Here is a 20985-nt window from a genome sequence, read left to right as displayed (position 1 = left end):
TGTAAATTAAGCAGAATTAAGGAGAAATGGGTGTAAATTTAGGAAAGAATAAACCTCCTCCCTTCTGTGTGAGTAGGTTTGAAGTGGCCAATCACTGAACAAAATGAATGTTGTGTTTATTAGAGAAAGGCGAACAAGTTGCAAAAAAAACAACATAATGAACAGCTAAAAAAGTGCTGACAAACATTCTTTTTACTCAGACTAATCATTTCGTTCTGGACTATTAATTCCCTTTTAGTTGTGTATCTTTTGGCTATAGTTAAGGCTATAGCTAAATAGATTTGATCACTGCTTGTACATACTTGTTCATTGTGTCTATCCAAGTTAACAGATACAGGAAACTATGGACAGACTGCTGTTTGAGACAGACACACACTTTGAAGCTAAGCTCATCTTTCCTGCCCCCCCCCCCCCCTCTCTCTCTCTCTCTCTCTCTCTTTTTATCCCTCTGCATCACTTGCCCTCTGTGATTCTTACTCTCTCTCAGGTGTGCTATTCAGAAATTGTAATTAGAGCTTCCTGAGGATATCCTTAACTTTATGCAAATAGGCTCTGAGGAATAACTAAAGGGTAACCTCTGCAGACTGCCACTTTGTCTCTGAACAAAGATCTCCTCCTACTATCACTTGATGGGATCATGCATCAAGCCAGGAAAGGACTTATTCTCAGTGTTCAATTCATTGTGGAACAAAGGCAGTGGCACTGAAGACTATAGCTGGGGCAGTAGAGGGAGTATGTGTCTGTGTTTCCGCTGTGTGTGGCGCCCTGCCACCCACAGCAACTAGTGGCATCCTCATGTATCTTTCCTTTGTGCAGTGAGATAGATCAGCGGCTGTCTCTCCACCGCCACCCAGATGGACGGCTAATTGTAATGGGAGCCCAGAACAGCTAACGATTAGACCTGAATGAAGATGGATGTGGATGGGGGGTGGGGGAGGATGGGGACAAGCAAGCAAGGAGCAAAAAAAAAAAAGAGAAGAAGAACGAGGGGAGAACAGAGGGGGAGAGGAGGTTGCAAAATGCTGAAGGACTAATGCTGCATTTCCTCTCCTCCTCTCCATAACTTCCCTTCCCTGTTCCCCCCCCCTCTGCTCTCCCCTCTGTCGTTTAAGTACTGTGAAAGGCAATCTTGGATGGCCATCTTATTTTACTCTCAGTTAAACATCGCGTTATTCTTAGAAATGATCTCAGGATGAACGGATTGTCTGTGAGATATAACCGGGCGCAGGTAATAAATGCTGAACAAATGGCGTTTTGCTATGGTAAATGACCAGTGACACTAGCTAAATGGTCGGCTTAATGGCTGAGAAGGTCATGTGTCATTAAGGTTATGGAGCATTAAAGAACACTACATGTCACATAGTAGGTAGTAATGGGGCTTTGAAGGATACGGTATGCCTGAGTAATTCATGGCCGGGGTGGGACATTAAAGATCTCAGTTGTCATTAGCAGTGACAGAGGGGCAGGAGAGTGGACCAGATAATGGTAATGACTCTATCATACACCCCAGATTGCTGTCTTTTATAGTATGATAGGCTGTTATATGTTAACTTGATAGAGTCACAGCACATTCTATTAGTAAGACATGTGATAAGCTTAACTGCAGTTGTCATGAAGGACATTCGAAACCCTTTTCAGTGTGACACATTAGCTAAAGAGAGGCTGCAAGGAAAGTTATTTTAGTTCACTACCAACTGGAACATGAAATCAAATAATTTTCATATCATCAAACATCTCCACTCTCTTTAAACAAATAAGCTTAAATACTACGCTATGCTTAATCTCATAGGCTAAGACAGAGCCCGAGCTCGTAAATACTGAAAAATATAACATTTGCAAAGTTATCATCATCCTCTGCACTTATACCTTGATGTGCAGTAGTAATAATTATGCACTCTTTCAAGGCTTCCAGGTGGAATATTATTAAGCATGTAATAATAAGGCGTTTGAGTAATGGTGTTACAAAATAAAGGAGAAAGCCTATAGCTCATAGGTGCTCCAGCACAGCATTGACCTCACTGAAGGCAAGTGAGTGAGGTGCTGAAGTATGACTTATGAAGGTGTCACTTAGTGTTGCCTAATGACAACAAACACTGTCATGCTACACTGGTCAGTTCGTGGGCGCTTTTGGAGGTGTGGATGTTTGGTATTGAGTGCTGTTTGGGACACTGCACCACACTGCGGCTCAGCGGAGAACACACAGGAAGGTGGGACAGACCAAGGTCAGGTCTAAACTGACAGGAAGTATAGTGGACACACACACACACACACACACACACACACACACACACATATACACACAGAGACGCACACACATAGACGCACAGACACACAGACGCACAGACACACAGGACAGACACGGACTCATGCGCACACGCAGATACACACACACACACACACACACACACACACACACACACACACACACACACACACACACACACTCCTTCCTTCCAGCCAACACCTCATCTGGGTGATAGCTATTTCAGGAAAGAACACAGCATTAGGACACACATCGCCTCAAGCTCTCCCCCCTCTCTATTCTCCCCCTGCCTCCCTTGCTCCCTCCTTCCCTCTGGCCTTCTTCGTCACCACTCCTCCTCTCTCTCTCTGTGCGTCAACCCTATACATTTCACCTGTTCCACCCTGTTTTCAATCTACCTAATTTTCTCCGCCCCCCTCCCCCCCAAACCCCCCCTTCTGCCCCCTCTGTGTCTCTTTTCCTCCCTGCATGCTTGGCTGTTAGACCGGAGTCTTGGTTGGCAGACAAGGTTACGGTTAGTTAAGACTGGGCAGCGGTCGGGCCACGGTCGAACTGCAGGACTTTAAACAGATTTAAACTACACCCAGAGCTCGTGCCGAGATGGATGACAGTAATCACGCAGAGAGGGAGAGGGAGAGAGAGAGAGAGAGAGAGAAAATGAATGGAGGCAGGGGAGGAAAGATGAGGGGAGAAGTGCAAAGGAGAGGAGAAGAAATGAGAGGAGAAGGGTTGAAAAGGGCCTCGCTAGGAGAAGAGACAAGTGGGAAGGGAAGGAAAGGAAGGAGATCAGAGGAGAGAAATGAATTCTGAGAATACGTGTCAATGTGTGCACTTCTGGTACCAACTCCAAATAAGCACGGACTCTATAATTAGCCCGATGCCTTAGCAGGGGACGACACATTGCTATCTATCTCATCAGAACAAAGTCTGTCAGGCTTGCCCTCAAACTACGATTACCAGCCCAGTTCTGTATGCATGCCAGCTGATGCTGCTACCCAATTTGGCCCATGGACACACCGTGACTGATCACATCCATTCTTTAAAGGAAACTCATTTGCATACATTGCTGCGCACCACTGGGCAAACAAACGTTACCGGCTTAAAATCCCAGGGCAAAACTCCCCGAGGCTGTCACGATGCCAAACTCAGCCTTCTCACAGTGCCTGCTATTGACAGGAACACACCACATCATTCAGTACTGTAGCTCTAAAGGCTTGGATATTTTCCAAAGGGAAGATAAGAACCTTTCTCTTAAGCTTCTACAATTCAGACATAGAAGTTGTCAAAACCTCTGCCATAAGGCCCCAAATAGATTCCATGTGTGCATTTGTGCCTGTGTACATGTGTGTATTTCTGTGTGTGTTGTATTTCTATACTTTTATTCTATATTTCTATACATAAAGATCAAATGTCCTCACAAGTATAGAAAGATGAGGAAAATCCTCCAAAGTGAAGACATTCTGCTGCTTTAAGGGGCTATTTCAGGGTTAGGACTTGGGTTTAGGGATATGATTAGAATTAGGAATAGGTTAAGATTAAGGTTAAGGTTGGGGTTTAGGGAATTAATGTCGTAAATGAAAGTCCTCACAAGAATAGTAATACAAACATGTGGGTGCACACTCATGTGTACTGCTCTATATGTTGATACACGTTGTGACCAATGATGTTACAGCATCATTGGTCACGTTGGGGACCTGAACCCTGTCGAGTCCTCTCCTCCAGGGGAGAGACATGTCTCAGCTCCCTTCTAGGCTGGAGGTCTGGAGGTCCAACCCTCCGGAGCCCATGTTAAGGTAATATGAAACTGTATTCACCTGTACTTTCTGCGCTCGCCGCTTGTCTGCTCTCTGGTTCTGGTGATAGATGCGGCTAAAGTTGGACACGATGACAGGGACGGGCAGGGCAATTACCAGCACCCCACTCAGAGAGCAGATCGAACCGAAGATCTTCCCCGCAATCGTCTTAGGAACCATGTCTCCGTACCTGCAAGGGGTGAGAGGGAGAAAGAGAGAGAAGAAATTCTCTTATTATCCCTTCAATCAAATCTCTGTATGGCAGCTCAGTTCAGCTCAACCTCCCATTCACACACAGCAGACTGGAGGCCATTCACAGTCACACTCAAACACGCACACATAGTTATCCTATCAGCCAGGTCAAATGCCAATTCACACCTCTGGTATAGAACATTCATCTTTCTTTTTAGGCCGCTCACGCCCCTGGTGTCCAAACCCCACCAGAATGAAGTCTCCTCCACAGACTCTATCCCACCCCAAGAGAAACAGACTCCCATCAAACCTTCCCTGTCATTGAATGGCACAGTACACTCTACTGTGTCATTCAATGACAGTAGATACTATTAACCTTTAGGAGAGGAGAAAGAGGAGGCCTACGGAGACACAGTGAATGCCAGGGACATTTCTAAAAAGTCATTTAGTCCATCCAATCTGAAATATTTGCAAGTCAAACGCAATCTCGTCTGAAGTTCAGAAGACAGACAACACAATTACAATAACCATATTAGATCTGTTCTTTCCTAGGATGAAGCCATACTGTCGGAATCAACAGTGGAAGAAGAAAAAAGATAGAGAGAAAAAAAAAATCAAAAGCTCAAAGAGTATGACTCAAGTAAGAAAAGCAACCTTTATTTCTAATGGTGCTCATTTCGTATTCATGAGTAAAAAGTGCAGGTAATTTGTTCTTGTTTTGCTGCTGAACAAGAAGTTCTGCTGGAGTCATTTGAACCGATGCCAAGGCAGACTCCAAATAAACCTGACACAAATAGACTTAGGCTTGCAAACTGAGGTTACATTCAACATTACATACAATATATTTAAAGTCTGAATGCAGAAAGCCTTTTATATTAACATCAATAAATGCAGTATTGTAAAAATACACCTTTTGTTCTTCATAATGAATTGTATTAACATGGAATCCACGGTAACAATAATGGCTTTTCTTCTAAATCCAACCTCAAGATAGCCAGCTTAGAAAAAGGCACAATACAGGCAACTATAAGAAATCCTTTTCATTCATCAAATTAATCTCAGCATGCGAAACACTCACCCACCCTCACATACTGCAGCCGGTGGACTCAATCTGCAGGAATTATGGTATGGCTAGTGTTTCATCTGAAAATCACGGTTGCCAATTGTCTGTTTGTTTACATCTCTGCCATATGGATTTCAACAACAAAGTCCCTGCTTAAATAGTATCACAAATACTGCATTCTACAAAGCCCATGTGCTAGGCATGGTGATGTGTGCTTTGTGTAAGCAGGCAAATAGGATAATGATCCATGGACACGGAAACATCTGTGTACATACATTTTGCAAATCCGTGGTTTGGTTGGAAGCTGAAAAGGAGAGAGGAGGCAGAGTGGAAGAGAGAAAGACAGCGATAGAGAGTCTGTCTCTTCCCTGTCTCCCCACACTCCCCATTCTCGGAAGCATTATGACGTGTCAGAAAAAGTGAAAATTGAGAGATATAGTGGCGTCGGTGAGCTGAGTGAATACACCACAGATAGGTGGAAGTAAAGAGAGATTAAGCTATCCTCAAGCACTAATGGATTTACACACACACACATGCACACATTCTGTCTTTTAGAGATAGAAGGGAGGCAATTTATGGCGAGTGTCAAAAAGCACTTGTGGCATTGTTTTTTCCCCCAGTATACTCAGACAACAGCAAAACCACACAGCCATAATGTCTCCCTGTGGTTTTCCCTGTGAATCATTCTACTGAGGGGAAAACTGATCCACTGATTACCATACTTCTCATCACTGAAAGCTATTCCCTGACAGATGGAGGGACACACAACATTTTTCACATGGATACTAATAGCATAGGATAGAACAGGATTCTGGCATCTATCCCTTGACACATCCATACTATATACTATAGGCCCCTATAGACTTGGCAGAGTGCAGATATCGTCAGTGAACCTGTTTTTGCTGCTTGACGCGCACGCATATCAAAAACACTCACTCATACACACATCAGCTTGCACATGTAACTTCAATCAAATACATATCGCATTCGCATAAAATTAAGGTAGTAAAAAGCAAAAAGATCAGTAAATATCACTGCTGCGGTATTGCTTTATGTCCCATTTAAGTAGCACACTTCACACCAACCTAGCAAGTCATTAGCTAAATGAGGAAGAGACAATTTAAGTAGTAATAACAATGAACAGCCAGAAGAATCATATCAATACGGAACAATACTTTTGGCTTCCGGATAATGGTTTCCTAGACATTAAGAAACACATTGCTAAATCGCATTCATAAAATTCATCCAGGTTGACAGATCAGAGAGAATGGCACTGGTGTGTCATGTTGTTTCAGGTCTCAGCAGGCAGGAGAGACCCGAGAGGCTCTCCATAAATGAACAATAATCTGCTTAAGAAGCTGTGCTCATGATAGCCGTTTTATAATGTAATGAAACACCTCTGTCACAGTCTGTTGGAGACAGAAAAACATAGAATGGTAACACACACACACGCACACACACACACGCACACGCACACGCACACACACACACACACACACACACAGATTAAACCCATTCAGTTTATTTAGGGGGAGGGGGGTGAAAAAGAGATGAAACCTCATACATTAGTCACACATTTTGGCAAAAATAAGCCAAATATGCTGCTATTTAGGTGGGGGCTGGCTCTTGCATCAACAAAGCCAGCGCTGCCCACACACAGCGAACCATCGCTCCATGACCATAACTGAGAACATACTTACAGTGAACATTCATCCTCCTTTCCAAGAACTTTAATGGCCTTTCTACTCAAATTAGGCAATAACAATTCTATCAGGGGTACAAAAGCCCTATCACTACAAAACATTTTATCTCCTCCCTTCTTCAGAAGATGTTTCCATTAGGAGGAATGAAAAGCTAATCATATTCATCTGCAAGCCTTCTTTAATGGGATCCTATCAGATTGCCTGATAGAGGCCCTTCTCTCCTAATACTACAGTCAATTTGCCGCTCCCATTTAGTCAAGCTGGCCTGTCTCTGATGATAGGATCTCTGAGCCATTGCACATGCCATGGAGATGGAGCTGGGCTCACACACATTAAAGAGAGAGAATGTGGTAATAAGTGGTGTGAGCGTGTGCGCACGTGATAAGCGGGGAGGTGAGATGTCATTTCTTTCCCTCCTGCCAGGATGAATGCAAGCGGCTGTTTGTTACCCTGCGAGGCCACAGTGAACGCGGGGGAAAGAGGTAGAGGGAAAAGCAGCAGAGAGGGAAGAAGAAGAAGATGGATAAGCAGCGAAAAGATATTTTTCTCAGCAGAGTTTGTAGTGCGCCCAAGTGGCTTTACCTCTCTGTCTAACTTTCCCCTTTCTCTCTCGTTCCATCATCCCCCTCCCTCCCTCTCGCTCTGTCTCTCTCTGATGCTCACACACGTGCACAAACACACACAACACACAGACACAAACACAGGCCGCATGCACAGATCCCATATGCACACACACACACACACACACACACAAACAACCAGTCAGGTGGGTAGGTCAGTCCTCGGTCAGGGTTGTCATATTCCATCGTAGGAGGACAGGGTCTCTCTGGGTTATATTAATAAAGTCTTGGAAGGATAGATGGGGGAGGAGGGTGATTGAGTGGGCCTGAGTGCTCCTGTGAAGTTGTCTGTGATGGATGGGCTCAACTGAGAGGGTCTGAGGGTTGACAGACACAAGACACAGATTTGTGATGATGGCAGGTCAAGGCAGGTCAGGTCGGGCCAGGTCAGGATAGCACGGTACAGCACAGCACAGCACAGCACAGCTCATCCCCTAAAATACCCACTGATGAACACACTCAAACAACAGAAACATCACATACACAACTGTGTTTTCATAGAAAAAATATGCTCAAAATCTTCTGCACGATAAGCATTAGTTAATTAACACATCAAGTGTTTCATTATACATCTTGTTGCCCATAAACCGCTTTTGTGTATGTGCTGAATGCACAATAAAAGAGAAACAGAACTACAACCATGATGCCATTTTTATTGCTATCTGGAGGATAGGAAGCTTCCGTTACCATTTTTCCTACAGAAAGAGAGAGAGAGAGAGAGAGAGAGAGAGAGAGAGAGAGAGAGAGAGAGAGCGAGAGAGAGAGAGCGAGAGAGAGGGGGAAAGAGAAAGAGAGAGAAAGAGAAAGAGAGAGAGAGAGAGAGAGAGAGAGAGAGAGAGAGAGAGAGAAAGAGAGAGAGAGTGAGAGGGAGATGAAGTGTTAAGGGTTGGTTTTCTATTTACAGACCAAATCCCACGTGATTCCTCTGCAATTTTCCTCACTTCCCTTCAGACATACCCTAAGTGCTTCTGTTTGGACCACAATCCCTTGCTGCAAGTTGACCCCCTGGAGGACTGAAATCACCTCTTGAAGTGTGTGTGTGTGTGTGTGTGTGTGTATGTGTTTGTGTGGTTGGAGGCAGTGCATTGAGTGTTAGCGTGTGGGTCAGAGGGTTTATGCATCAATGTGTGACATGCATGTTTGTATATACAGTATATACTGTATGTGTTTGGACATATATACAGTATATATATATGTGTGTGTGTGTGTGTGTGTGTGTGTGTGTGTGTGTGTGTGTGTGTCAAGAAATCAGAGTGCAAACCCCCATAAATCCCAGTCTGAACAGGGGTCAGAAGGCACATGGGGGAAATTGCAGGTGGCACTTCAACTTCCTTTAATCTAGCCAAGGCTGTGGATCCCGTGGGGGTTTTCAAATTTCAGAGTGAGGAGAGATTGGGAGTCCAAGAAGGCAGGAAGCATAAAAAAAAATATTTTGGGCAGTTTGACTTGAACCTTCTCATTTAATACCTCTAGTATGGAAAAAAGGGTGAAAAAGTGAGAGAAAAGTGTGTGTTTGCCTGCAAAGAATGCATATCAGGCTGTGTGACTGCATGGTCACATGTATGCTTGTGTGTGTGTGTGTGTGTGTGTGAGTGTGTGTATGGGGAGGGAAGGGGTACTTGCATGTGTGTGCTTGTATTGAAAGAATCGAGGGTAGTGTATTAGTGGCAGTGTGTAAGTCTGCCACTCTCTGGGGGAAGTGCTATTCATCACGGTCTCCTGCTGGCAGCAGGTTCGCTGAGGGAGCTGGGACCCTTCAGCACCATGGAGAGCTACTATAGCTCCTATCTATAGCACAACGCCAGCAGTGCACACACTCACCCTATTCACACTGCTGAATACCAACATCTGTTTGCACCATGCTCGACAACTCCTGATCACATTATCCCTTCAGGATGATTATAGCAATGTCTAGTAGCCTACGCTTATTTTAAGTAGCTTAGTAGGCTATAGGCAAGTGTTCTGCAAAATGAAAAAGTAGTTTAGTAGGCTATAGGCAAGTGTTCTGCAATATGTAAAAGTAGCTTAGTAGGCTATAGGCAAGTCTTTTGCAGAATTAAAGAGATGGTCACCCCTTAGGTACATGCTACCATTTGTGGTCCATAGCTAAAGCTCAAATTCAAACAAGGCAGCAATATCAATATTTGCCTTTAGCCTAAGCCAATGCTGCCCCAAAACTGCATGTAAGTTTCATACTTACATAATTCTTTTATTCATTTAAAAGCAATACAATTTTCTAATTTGATATTTAAACGATAGGCCTATTTTCATCAAAATATTACATCCCATTGTATTCATTCAGCCATTGTTGAGCTCCACTTTGAGGAATGCATGTGTTACTACAGTGGCCATAAAAAATGATGCAACATAAAAATAGCCATAAGTGGTAGTAGAGCTCCATTTTTATTGGGAAATCCGCCTCAGACCAGTGAAGCTGAGCTGGTTTGGGCTCAGTAGTGTCTCTCCCCAGGCCTCTAGCCCTCAACCATCCATCCATCTATACTCTCCTCTGACATTTCATGGCCAGTCACTCAGATGGAAGTGACTCTGGTGACACATGGCTCTCCAGGGATGGGACAATCATCTACAATCACCTCCACAAATGTCACTGCCATTCCCTGCCACAGGAATGGCAGGAAAAAGGGAGGGAGAGAGACACAGATGGAAAGAGACAGACAACGGATAGACAGACAGACACATAGACAGACAGACACATAGATAGATATATAGATAGATAGATAGATAGATAGATAGATAGATGAGAGAGAGAGAGAGAGAGAGCGAGAGAGAGAGAGGATAGTAGAGAAAAGAGATAGATAGAACAGAGAGAGAGAGAGAGAGAGAGAGAGAGAGAGAGAGAGAGGATAGTAGAGAAAAGGAGAGAGACAACACACAGAAAGAGATACAGCTGGCATTGTTTATGCTAATATGCTAAGGGCCTGATTCATGTGGTTAAATATGCCTTAAGGATTTCTTAATGTGGATTAAGTCAGATACACTGGAGCTATAGTAATCTCAGCTCTCCCTCAAGGCGGCTCAACACAGACATGATCTCTGATTGTGATCTTGATTCGTGGGGCTTGACTGAGACTTAACTTAGGAAATTGATTGCTAAACAGCTGTCCTTAATGGAAACTCCAGCAGTTCAAAACCAGTTTTTTGTCTGGCAGCTATGATGTCTTATTTAAAGACACAAGCAGTTCATGTATCATGATCCTCTGTTAAAGAGCAATATCCAGCAGTTGTTATGAAATACCAACACACAGGAGGACATGTTGGTCTGACTGAATTCCAGGGAAATAACTGGTGAGATCAGTTTATAAGATTGAGGATCAAGTTCAGAGGTAATTGGGGACAGCTTTGAAAGTCCTGCTATTAACTCTTCTATACTTCACATTAATATTGTGCATCAGGACAACAGCTAAAAACATGACAATTATTACAATACATTATTACAAATGATTTGGGAGTTTTTGGCAACATATGTTTTGCTCAATAGAAGCGGAACATGCAGCCAGGTTAGGTGGTGGTGATGGTAGGCAACAGTGATCTTGGATGCAAATCAACAGGGAATGTTGTGGTTATCAAGGCCAAATTGCCAATTACTACATACAACTCCTAACCCTGGCTACACTGATCAAATAACTTGTTCAGTTGGACTCATGTTTTATCCTGGCGCAAACAGCCAAGGCTACTGTAATAAATAAATAAATAAATAAAAATTGATTTTTCCCAGTGAAAATATCATGAGGCCTGTAGCCTATGAGTGAATAACTGTTCTCTGAATGGTATGTTAATTGCTGCGTTGACCTTGTTTTGAACAACTCTACGACTGAACCTGGGTATAGTGAATGGTGCAATGATGTTAATAGCCGTAAGCTGTAAAATGATGTGTGAAAATGACCTGGCAGCTGCCCGTATGGCCAGTCTTATAGCTCTTCCAATAGATTTACTGTCATTCACGTCCATGTAATGCCTCCCTCCACCACCTCTTATGGTCTACAGGAGGAAATGGCTAAAGTAATTTATTGTGTTCACTGTACAGTAGGTTTATCATCAGGGCCTGGGAGATTCTGTGTTAGGTTTAAATGGACCATTGTATTGCTGGAATGTTAAGGAGTACCTTTGGTGTTTACTGTAATGCAATGGCATTTCAAAAATGCTGTGACAGCATTGCGGCTCCAATTCCAGTCTCTCATGTTGCCAGGTATGATTTCATAGGCATTACAAGAGCCATTTGCATGTATGCATTGCTGTGTATGCATTGGCTTGGCTACATGCTTATTATGCCCCATGGGACTGTTTGAATTTTGCATTGCTTTACCGAAGAAAGGTGCTGTGCTATGCTATATGCTGTTGCTTTTCACCGCTGGGGACACGGCTGTTTATCCTTTTATGGAGAACACAACAAATAACCATTTGGATGTGCCTGAGAGCAATAGGATGGTCCAAAATCTGTCGAGACAAAACTTAAATTTCTAGCCCCTGGGTAAATGGAAACACTTAGCACACATTTTAGCTGGATTGCTTAGTTAAATCAGAACAATTAATCCGCCAAAAACCTTTTCAAATAACCACAAGATTGTATTATTCAGTGCTTACTTATTCATCCCCACACATATAAGCCACCTCAACTGCAAGCCCATGGCAAAATCCAATTTCTCAGCCTTGCAGGGTGCACCGTGAAGCAGGCATATAGGTTATTTCCCCATTTACATTCGTCAAGAAGGGGGGGGGGGGGGGGGGATGGGAGAGGGAAACACACAGATAAGTTGATAAAGTGAAGGGCATTACTCTCATACTGCACTGCACATAGAGGAAAGGTCATTATCATCATTCACTACTTCACAGCCAATCCTACAGTGAATCACATTGAGGGATGGCCACCATTTCTCTATAACACCCATGCAGTAAGCTACAGTATATGGCTTGGAATGGAGTAACTATGTATGTATGACTCATCCTAACATTTACTTTCCACAGGTTTGTGTTTTATATCTTGGTAGTTTGTCAATGCATATATCTGACTGCCCAAAAATCATATAATATAATCTAGCAACAGCAGGAATATGAGCCTATCTCGATTATGCTCACTACTTGTAAATTTTTAGGACCTCTTAGAAGTAGTGAAGCCATAACATAAAGGAATCAACATTAGTAAAGAGAGAGAAAGAAGAGTCCGACCATTAAGCAGAGCGAGTACACTAACTTGTCAGGAGGCCGGTGAATAATAGCAAGGGACCCTGTTACAAGTCTTGCTCATTTGTGTGTGTCTGTGTGTGTGTGCGTGTGTGTGTAATTAGCGGTTACCAGACTGCTATCAGCAGAACGCTTCAGTGAATCCACTTCCAAGAGCATCCAGGAAGCGCAAACACAATTACCAGAAGAAGAGAAAGAGCATAACAACATTTAAATATGAATTAGATCTGAGATACGATGAGTCCCCCAAGCTTGCACTGCTGACTGCCTGCATGGCGACTAATTCACAGAAAGTACTAACTGCCATTAACACATTTGTGCTCTGTGTGTGTGTGTGCCTGTGTGTGTGTGTGTGCGCACATGTAGGCGCATATGTACGTGGTGAGTGTGTGACAGTGATAGAGAGTAAGTGTCTTTGTTTGTGCGGTTGTGTACACACTCCTGAGCACTTCCAAGCCTCGGACGGCTGATATGAGAGGATGTATGGATAAAACCAGTAATGGGTGTTGGTAATTGAAATTGGAGCCCATCTATCTCTGTGAGCCTGGGTACACAGCGCTGTGGGGGAGGGGGGGGGGGGGGAGAAGTTGGGGCACAATTACCTTGATATGTGGTTCAATTATACTGCTAACGAGAACTTACTGCGCTTAGCTTGAAACATGAATATCTGAAGAGAAGTTTGAATTCTTAGACGGATCTCTTTTGTTAGATGCAAGACATTACAATAAAATATTCAGTGTGTCTCATTATTGAACTGTATTTCATGGCACCGCATATTACAGAATATAGGCCTACACACATGACACGTCTTTCACATGGGCATCAAACCGACACTGCTGGTGAGGTGACTACATCCTAAACAACCTATGTTACAGTCCAGTGGAACAATGCAGCTGCTACTGTATGTCTCCAATAGTGTGTGACATTACTAACTTTGATTCCAATCAGCCGTTCAAGGAGAGAGGTGGCGAGAGAACAAAAGATGAATGAGACTGCAATTACGATTCTCCACAAAACCTGCCACAGACTGAGAACACAAGCCTAATGATTTATCCAGCCAGGATGGGAAACTTTCTCTCTTCCTTTCTCTCTGCCTGTGTGTGTGTGTGTGTGTGTGTGTGTGTGTGTGTGTGTGTGTGTGTGAACTCAGAGAGGCAGCTCAAGCCATCTCCTGACAAAGATTATGAAATTGGATGAAAAGCAGCATTGTGTACAGCTGAATTGGATTGTATGTGCTTTACATGAGCAAAGTGGTGAGATAATAAAATATAGGCCTATGATATACTAACAGTACTATAATCTGATTATATGTATGAATGTACATTAGAATAGAGAGAGATAAGCTGTATATGAGAGAGATAGCTATATAAGTGCAGGGCATTACAACTGTATAATATTCTATTGTACCATAAAACTTCCAATAATGTCTGGGGCTTTTATTTACCTCGGTAAAAGAGAGCATCAGGGCTTTATTAAAAAACAGACTTTTATTAGAGACAGGCCATTATTGATTTTTGCCGGGTCCATAGTACCCAGTATGCCTAAAAGTGATTGCATTTACCGGTATTGTGTAAACATTTATGGTGCTAAAATTTATACAACCTTCTATTTATGGAAGGTTTATCAGGGCGTCATTGTAAAAGAGGGCATCTGCTCTCAATTGACCACCCTGAATAAATAAAGGTAAATAAATAAATATTATTGACATCATTCTATTCTATTCTATGCCCATTTGACCCAAATATAATCTCTCTTATCCATTTTTTATTATTTTTTATCCAAACTCGATCCCGTTTGAATCCTCTTCCCAATCCCATTTGTTCCCAGTTCACTCCATCCCATTTAATGTCCTTGCCTTGCTTGACCCCCCTACTGGAACTGATTTCCAGAGGTGAAAGGAAGCAAGGCTGTCTGGAGAGATAAGGGTGGAGCTGGGGAGAGACTGAAAAAAAAGGGTCAGAGCCTGGAAGTTGAGGGGTCATCTCTACTCTGCAGGAAGCCCAGGGTCACAGTGGCAAGGTGACTGACAGGGAGGCTCCAACACAGATTGCACCCAGAGATGAAGGAGTGAAAAAGAAAAAGAAAGGGAAAAAAATAATAGAAAAAATAGGGGAAAAAGAAGGAAATGAGAGTGAGCAAAGAAAGACTGAAGGGCGGAGGAAAGGAAAAAAAAAATAAAAGGGAGGTTGCACTGCTGTAGCACTGTGCAAAGAAAAGCGAGTTGAGGGTGACCCAGGCAGAGACAGACACCAAATGAGACAGAGGGGGGGAAGATAAATTGGTAGAAAGAGGAGGGAGAATGGTAAGGCACATTTCAGGACGTCAGATCCACTCTGCCTCCCATTCAGGTCACTGTGATTGTGTTTGTTTGATTCCACTTAACTTGGTCAGACCATTTCCTCCTGTCGCAAAGAGTCTGGACGTGTGTGTGTGTGTGAGTGTGTGTGTGTGTGTGTGTGTGTGTGTGTGTGTATGTGTGTGTGTGTGAGTGTGAGTGTGTGTTTGTTTCAGGTTTGTGTGTGTTTGGGGTGTGTGTGTTTGTGAGAGGAAGAGAGCGAGAGAGTGGAAAAAGGAAAGTGGGAGAGAGAGTGAGAGAAAGAAAGAGAATGTGTGCATGTTTGTGTGCTTGTGTGTGAGTTTCTGTGTGTGTGTGTGTGCTCACACTATCCCACATACAGCCTTGTTAAGAGAACAGAGGCACACAACAGCAGAGCTGTCCCTTCACTATCTGCTGGCCTATTCACACTGTAAACATCTCACAGATTCACGGGCAGACAAGCAGAACAAAACACACACACACACACACACACACACACACACACACATGGACCAAAACGAGAGAAACAGACAACACAGAAGTGATGGAAAAGATCAGACACAATGAAAACAACTTGTCAATGGGGAGCAACAGAAGGCAGCTCCTGCTCAGCTAGACCTTTTTATATAGCAGCACTCACTATACATGCAATTACAAGTTACAAGATTTTTTGCTTCATTCATTGGTTCAGTTTTGCAACCGGGGAGCTAGAACCAGATTTTCATAGCACAATTCAATATCAATATGTCAATAAGTAACCACATGCACCAATTCAAGTAACTCAACATGAGTCCCTGGTGGTGCCACAGGTCTGGAGTGATTGACTAGACTGAAATATTATTGAACTATTGAACTTTTCCCCCAAAGTAGATGGGAATTAATTAAACCATGGTTCACTGGTCTTGGTTATACTCCCACCTGACTCCACAGGTGAAGCTGTTCTGCTACACATAGTTCATGGATCGTAAATCGATGCCTATCCAATCAATGAACACAAACCCACTAAAACTAAACCAAAGTAGGGCAAGAGACAGTGATACAAGTAAACCGTGTGCATGTCTGTCTTCTTGTCTGCCTATCTGTGTCAGTAAAATCTTCTTTCAGATATTTTCAGGAAATCTCAACATTTTGGTGAGCCTAACCTGAGAAGGCTTTGTAAAGTGAGATAGCGGAATAACCCTCTCTCATCCATCCTCCATTTCAACACCAAGGCCAGTTCTTATTCTCCGTTCTTTGATGTTGCCTGTTGTCATGGGGACCTCGGGAGTGCTGCAACGCAGAGTAGCATACAGAGCACCATGTCACTGCGGTTAAGAGGGTTACATTAGCATCAGCAGCAGGTTACATTAGAGCAGGGCTACATTACCCATTAGTGGTAGCAAAAGACATTTGTGGTAGCAGAGTTAGCATTTTAGCGCTAATCTAACTTAGCAGGGGTAAACTCTCAGCCAGTTTAGTTCAAGTGCAATTAGTACTCGACCACTTTCTGAGAGCCACAAGTTCGGAAGCACTTTTCTTTTTGGTAAGCTATACTCTACACCTCTACACTGCACAACACTGAGTGAAATGAAACAAAAAAACCCACTTCAAGTATCAGACAATAGAAAAATACCCAACAATGGTAGTTCTCACACCATCACTGAATGTGGATTCTGGGGAGAGCAGAAATTGATACGCACAATTTGCTGCTCATCTCTCCTTGAATCAAAGATGTCTCTGTCAGATTGTTTATCTGTGGCCTAGAATATTGGCTAGTTGCAGGCCCAGCTTATCACACACTGTTTTACGCTGTCTGACTTATTGACTGTGAGCATGGCAAACATGGCTCTTCTCATCAGTGTCAGACACAACAGCAGCATCGACTGTAGTGATCCACGACCAAGTCTGATGGAGAGCCAGTCAATGCAGCTTACTAGAGCTGGCCGGTGCCTCTAAATCCGCTTTAGGCTGGTCAATGGTGCTGTCCAGTCAGAGCGTTGGAGATAACAACAACATGTCATCTCAACTTGACGTGCCCACATCCACAGGAAGTCAACAGGGTAAAAGTGAAACTAGTGTATGCTGATTTAGACCTGCAGCACTTAGGAAGTTATTATCCATATTGCATGTAAGAATCAAAAGACCATATAAGCAGCAATGCTGCCCGAAACCAATCTTGGCAATAGCTAACAACAGTCAGCCTGTCAGCATGTATCAGTGTTTCTGGATGACGGTAGCTGTCTGGATGTGTGTGTTAGTGGAGAAAAGTAGGCTGCAGGAGAAACTAGGGCATCACTGAGACTCGGGAGAGGTGTCTCCAGCCCAGCCTTCTGTCCTATTTCACTGCCTAGTGAGACTGGCATGTGTGTGTGTGAGGTGTGTGTGTGTTTGTGTGACTCAACAGAGGGAGCACCCTGGGCAGTCAGGGGAAAGCTTCGGGCACTGGAGGAGGAGAGATAACAGGTGAGCTCCAGGGAGGCTACCTGTGGGAGAGACGAGGCCCAGTGACAGGCCTCTTTGCTGGGGTAGAGTGGCTATACAGAGGCCCCCAGGGCATAGACCAAATGTCAGACAGTCTGTGCACACACGGTGGAAAACTGCTCTGAGGTTTATTCGAATTTGTCACCTGTGTGTGTGTGCGTGCGTGCGCGTGTGTGTGCATGCTCCAAGTAGGCAGATGACTCACAACAGGAAAGAGAGCTGAACAAGGCAGCATAGACAGGTGGGGGAAGTGTGTATGTAGGTGTTTTTGTTTGGTTGCGTGGGTGAAAGAAAGCTGTAGAGTGTCACTGTAAATATAAGCTGCACAGTTTCACTGCAAAAATGGACACTGTATAGCACAGCACATACTCTACACCTACAACTACACCCACATCCACACCTACACCCACCCACACATACATACACACTCACACTTTTTTGTTTACTGTACTATGACAGACATTATTCATCTACCAGTGCCTGCTCTCCTCTGGAGTCTTCCCACACATTCCCTCCACACATCACTTATTCATCCCTGGCATTTTCCCTTGCTAAATAAGGGCAGCCTTTGAACTGACATGCTGGCCCTTTAGTGCTGGGCCGGGTTACACTCCGGCTCCCTCTGTAAGCCTATATCCAGGCAGGGCTCATCCCACTGCAACCCTACCCCGCAGTGACCAGGCCTTGTTTTCGTATCAGAATGGATATGTAGGTTAATGTGTGAATCCCGCACAGCTAATTGATCTTTGACCGCGTTGTCCATGCAGCACCGTCATCGGCAGCAGGTATTCTGGTGGGTGTGGAGGCAGTGTCGGGTTGCCAGGTTGGGTTTTGATGGGAGAATTAGCTGGTCATGTATCCTGACATGTAATGAGGACTGGGCTTGTGTTACAGCAACTGTGGATACAGCACACTACAGACTTAACTAAAACAAGAGTGCACAGAGTACAGAAACAACTATAACACCTGTTGAAGAGTAACTACAAGTTAATGCATAAAATGCCTATTAAAAAAACTAGAACTCACCACAGTTTAAATTAAATCTCCTGCATCCCCTATTGTGTGAATAATAAGTTCTTTAGAAAACAAATCTTATCACTCAACATTGAACATGACCAGACCCTCTCTGGATTCAGCAGGTGAGATCCTCTGATGTAGTCTGTTCTGTTTTAGCACGGAGAGGCGTTTGAGATGTATTGATTCTGTCTGATTGTGTGTTGACTGACCTCAGAGAGAGAGAGAGAGAGAGAGAGAGAGAGAGAGAGAGAGAGAGAGAGAGAGAGAGAGGGAGAGAGAGAGGGGGGGTGTGTAGAGAAGAGGGCAGGCTAGCGGGAAGCACTATTAAATTTTAACTTCAAAGAGAGGTCAGTGTTTCCTCAAGGTCAAAGGTAAAAATAACCTTCAAAGGAAGCATAGCTTGAAAAATAGTAGCTCTCGTCTCGCTCTGTAGTAGTGGTGTGGATGAATCCATAGTTTAGAAAAGCGATATATTTCACATTGAGAGCTGATAGGCCAATATGAAAAGGACAGGCTGTTAACATGCACTATAAGCCAATTAGTAACCATGGTGATGAATGAAGAAGGAGGGAAGCATGCTGTCTTTAACACAAATAAGCTTTCAGATAAGAGTTTGCAGCGCATTAAACTTACTCTCACACATTATGCAAATATGACAGACATGTGCATGCAGGCACTGGTATGCATGGGTGCATAGCGCACACACCAACACACACACATACACACTCACACATATACACACACTGGAGCTTGAGAATGATTTAGAGCCGGCGTGTTGTAATGGGATCATGCTGGCAACAGTAGAGAAGGATGGAGGATGGGGGAACCCAGCCAACACAAATCATTCCTATCACACATCAGTGCTAATGCCACTGATACTAATCCATCAGACAGCCATCTCTAATACTGCAGATAGCCAATCTATCAGATTGTGCTGTACGCATACACTGCCCCTCCTCCACACACACACACACACACACACACACACACACTTACAGTACACACATGCACAAACACACACTCACAAATGCACTTCAAGGCTAGGCAGTGTTGAGACAGTGTTGATGTCTGCCAGAGACAGCATTAACTCCTTCAGGCACTCAAATGTGACACAAGCATCATTCTCATAACATACGGCATCATTCAGGCTAACTAGAGTCGGCAAAGAAATGTACGTTACGAAACTCCAAAGCACAGTGTTTATGGGATTTCCATTTGTGTGGTTTAAAAGAGGGAAAGCAAAGCCATATAAGTGTTGAACCTCATATAAGAGCATCTGTTTGATACTAGTTTGTCTTGCTTGATATCTAGCTGTTACATGTTTGCCAGCTAGTTTGTCAGTTTATTATGAAATAAATAAAAACAGGTTATCACCACAGTGGGCTATTATTCTTGAAATAGATTACTTATTTACTCTGCTGCTCCCCTGATTGCCTCTTAACTGGCTCTATGTCCACTTAAAGGGATTGCATTAACCTCTGCCACTCTCTGTGGGCAGATGAGCTGCTCTCTCACCCTCCCTTTAAGACGTGCTCTGTATTAAACTCTTCCTTCTTTGGCTGGGATCCCTGTCTGGCTTCTGTCCAGATAAATACACACACACACACACACACACACACACAGACATACACACAGACACAGACACAGACACACACACACACTTGAGAAACCAGACACAGTCCAGCATCTTCTTGTATATCACGGTATAGGATCTGACACTTCTCTGTGGCCAGGTTAGGGTTTTATGCTTTTTTGAAAGCCCTTTGCCACTCAACACTTTTTTATATGGATAGGTTCGAGACTGCCCATGAGATATAGGAGTGGGAATTGAGGGTGGGGAGTAGAAAGAGAGAGAGAGAGAAGCTGAGAGGTTACAGAGAGAGAGCACACGTTCTTGCTGCTGGGTTATTGGAGAGAAGAGGATAAAACAGTGTCATATTTTTGGATATGCTGCTTACAGTATGCGGCTCCCTCTGTTTCCTTTTAAATAATGGCAGAGGCTGGACTGACATGCGTTTGCACACACGCTCTTTATAATTCTACAGTCATAAACAGATGGAGATGCAGACATACACCCACGTACGTACACCCAGCCCCTCTTCATTTCCTCTCCCACGTCTTCCTTACATCCGCTCACTCTTTCTCACGATCCCTGTAGAGTTTACCTCTCTTAGCCCACCTGTATGTGAAGCCTGTGCATATTGCCTGACAGCCGGTGTGCCTGGCCCTCTCTGCTGCTCGCGCTGCCCTGCTCTCTGCCCTCTCCAGCTGGCTGTTCTAGCCTCCTGCTCCCTTCTTTGCTGTCCCTACCCAAGCAGCTGGTGTGCCTGCCAATCTCTGCCCCTTTCACAGCCCGCT

General features: G+C 43.8%; 1 protein-coding gene across 1 annotated transcript in view; it reads right to left on the bottom strand.

The window, feature by feature from the left end:
• The window catches only part of kcnd3 (potassium voltage-gated channel, Shal-related subfamily, member 3), an 81379-nt gene that overhangs the window by 9894 nt on the left and 50500 nt on the right, over positions 1–20985 (bottom strand). Inside the window, exon 2 of the mRNA XM_071921058.1 lies at positions 4084–4246. Within this exon, the coding sequence (XP_071777159.1) occupies positions 4084–4246 (163 nt within the window). The remainder of the gene's footprint in view (positions 1–4083; positions 4247–20985) is intronic.

This window comes from Centroberyx gerrardi, chromosome 14 (assembly GCF_048128805.1).
Source record: "Centroberyx gerrardi isolate f3 chromosome 14, fCenGer3.hap1.cur.20231027, whole genome shotgun sequence".
Lineage (NCBI taxonomy): Eukaryota > Metazoa > Chordata > Actinopteri > Beryciformes > Berycidae > Centroberyx > Centroberyx gerrardi.
This window is presented reverse-complemented; position numbering and strand designations above follow the sequence as displayed.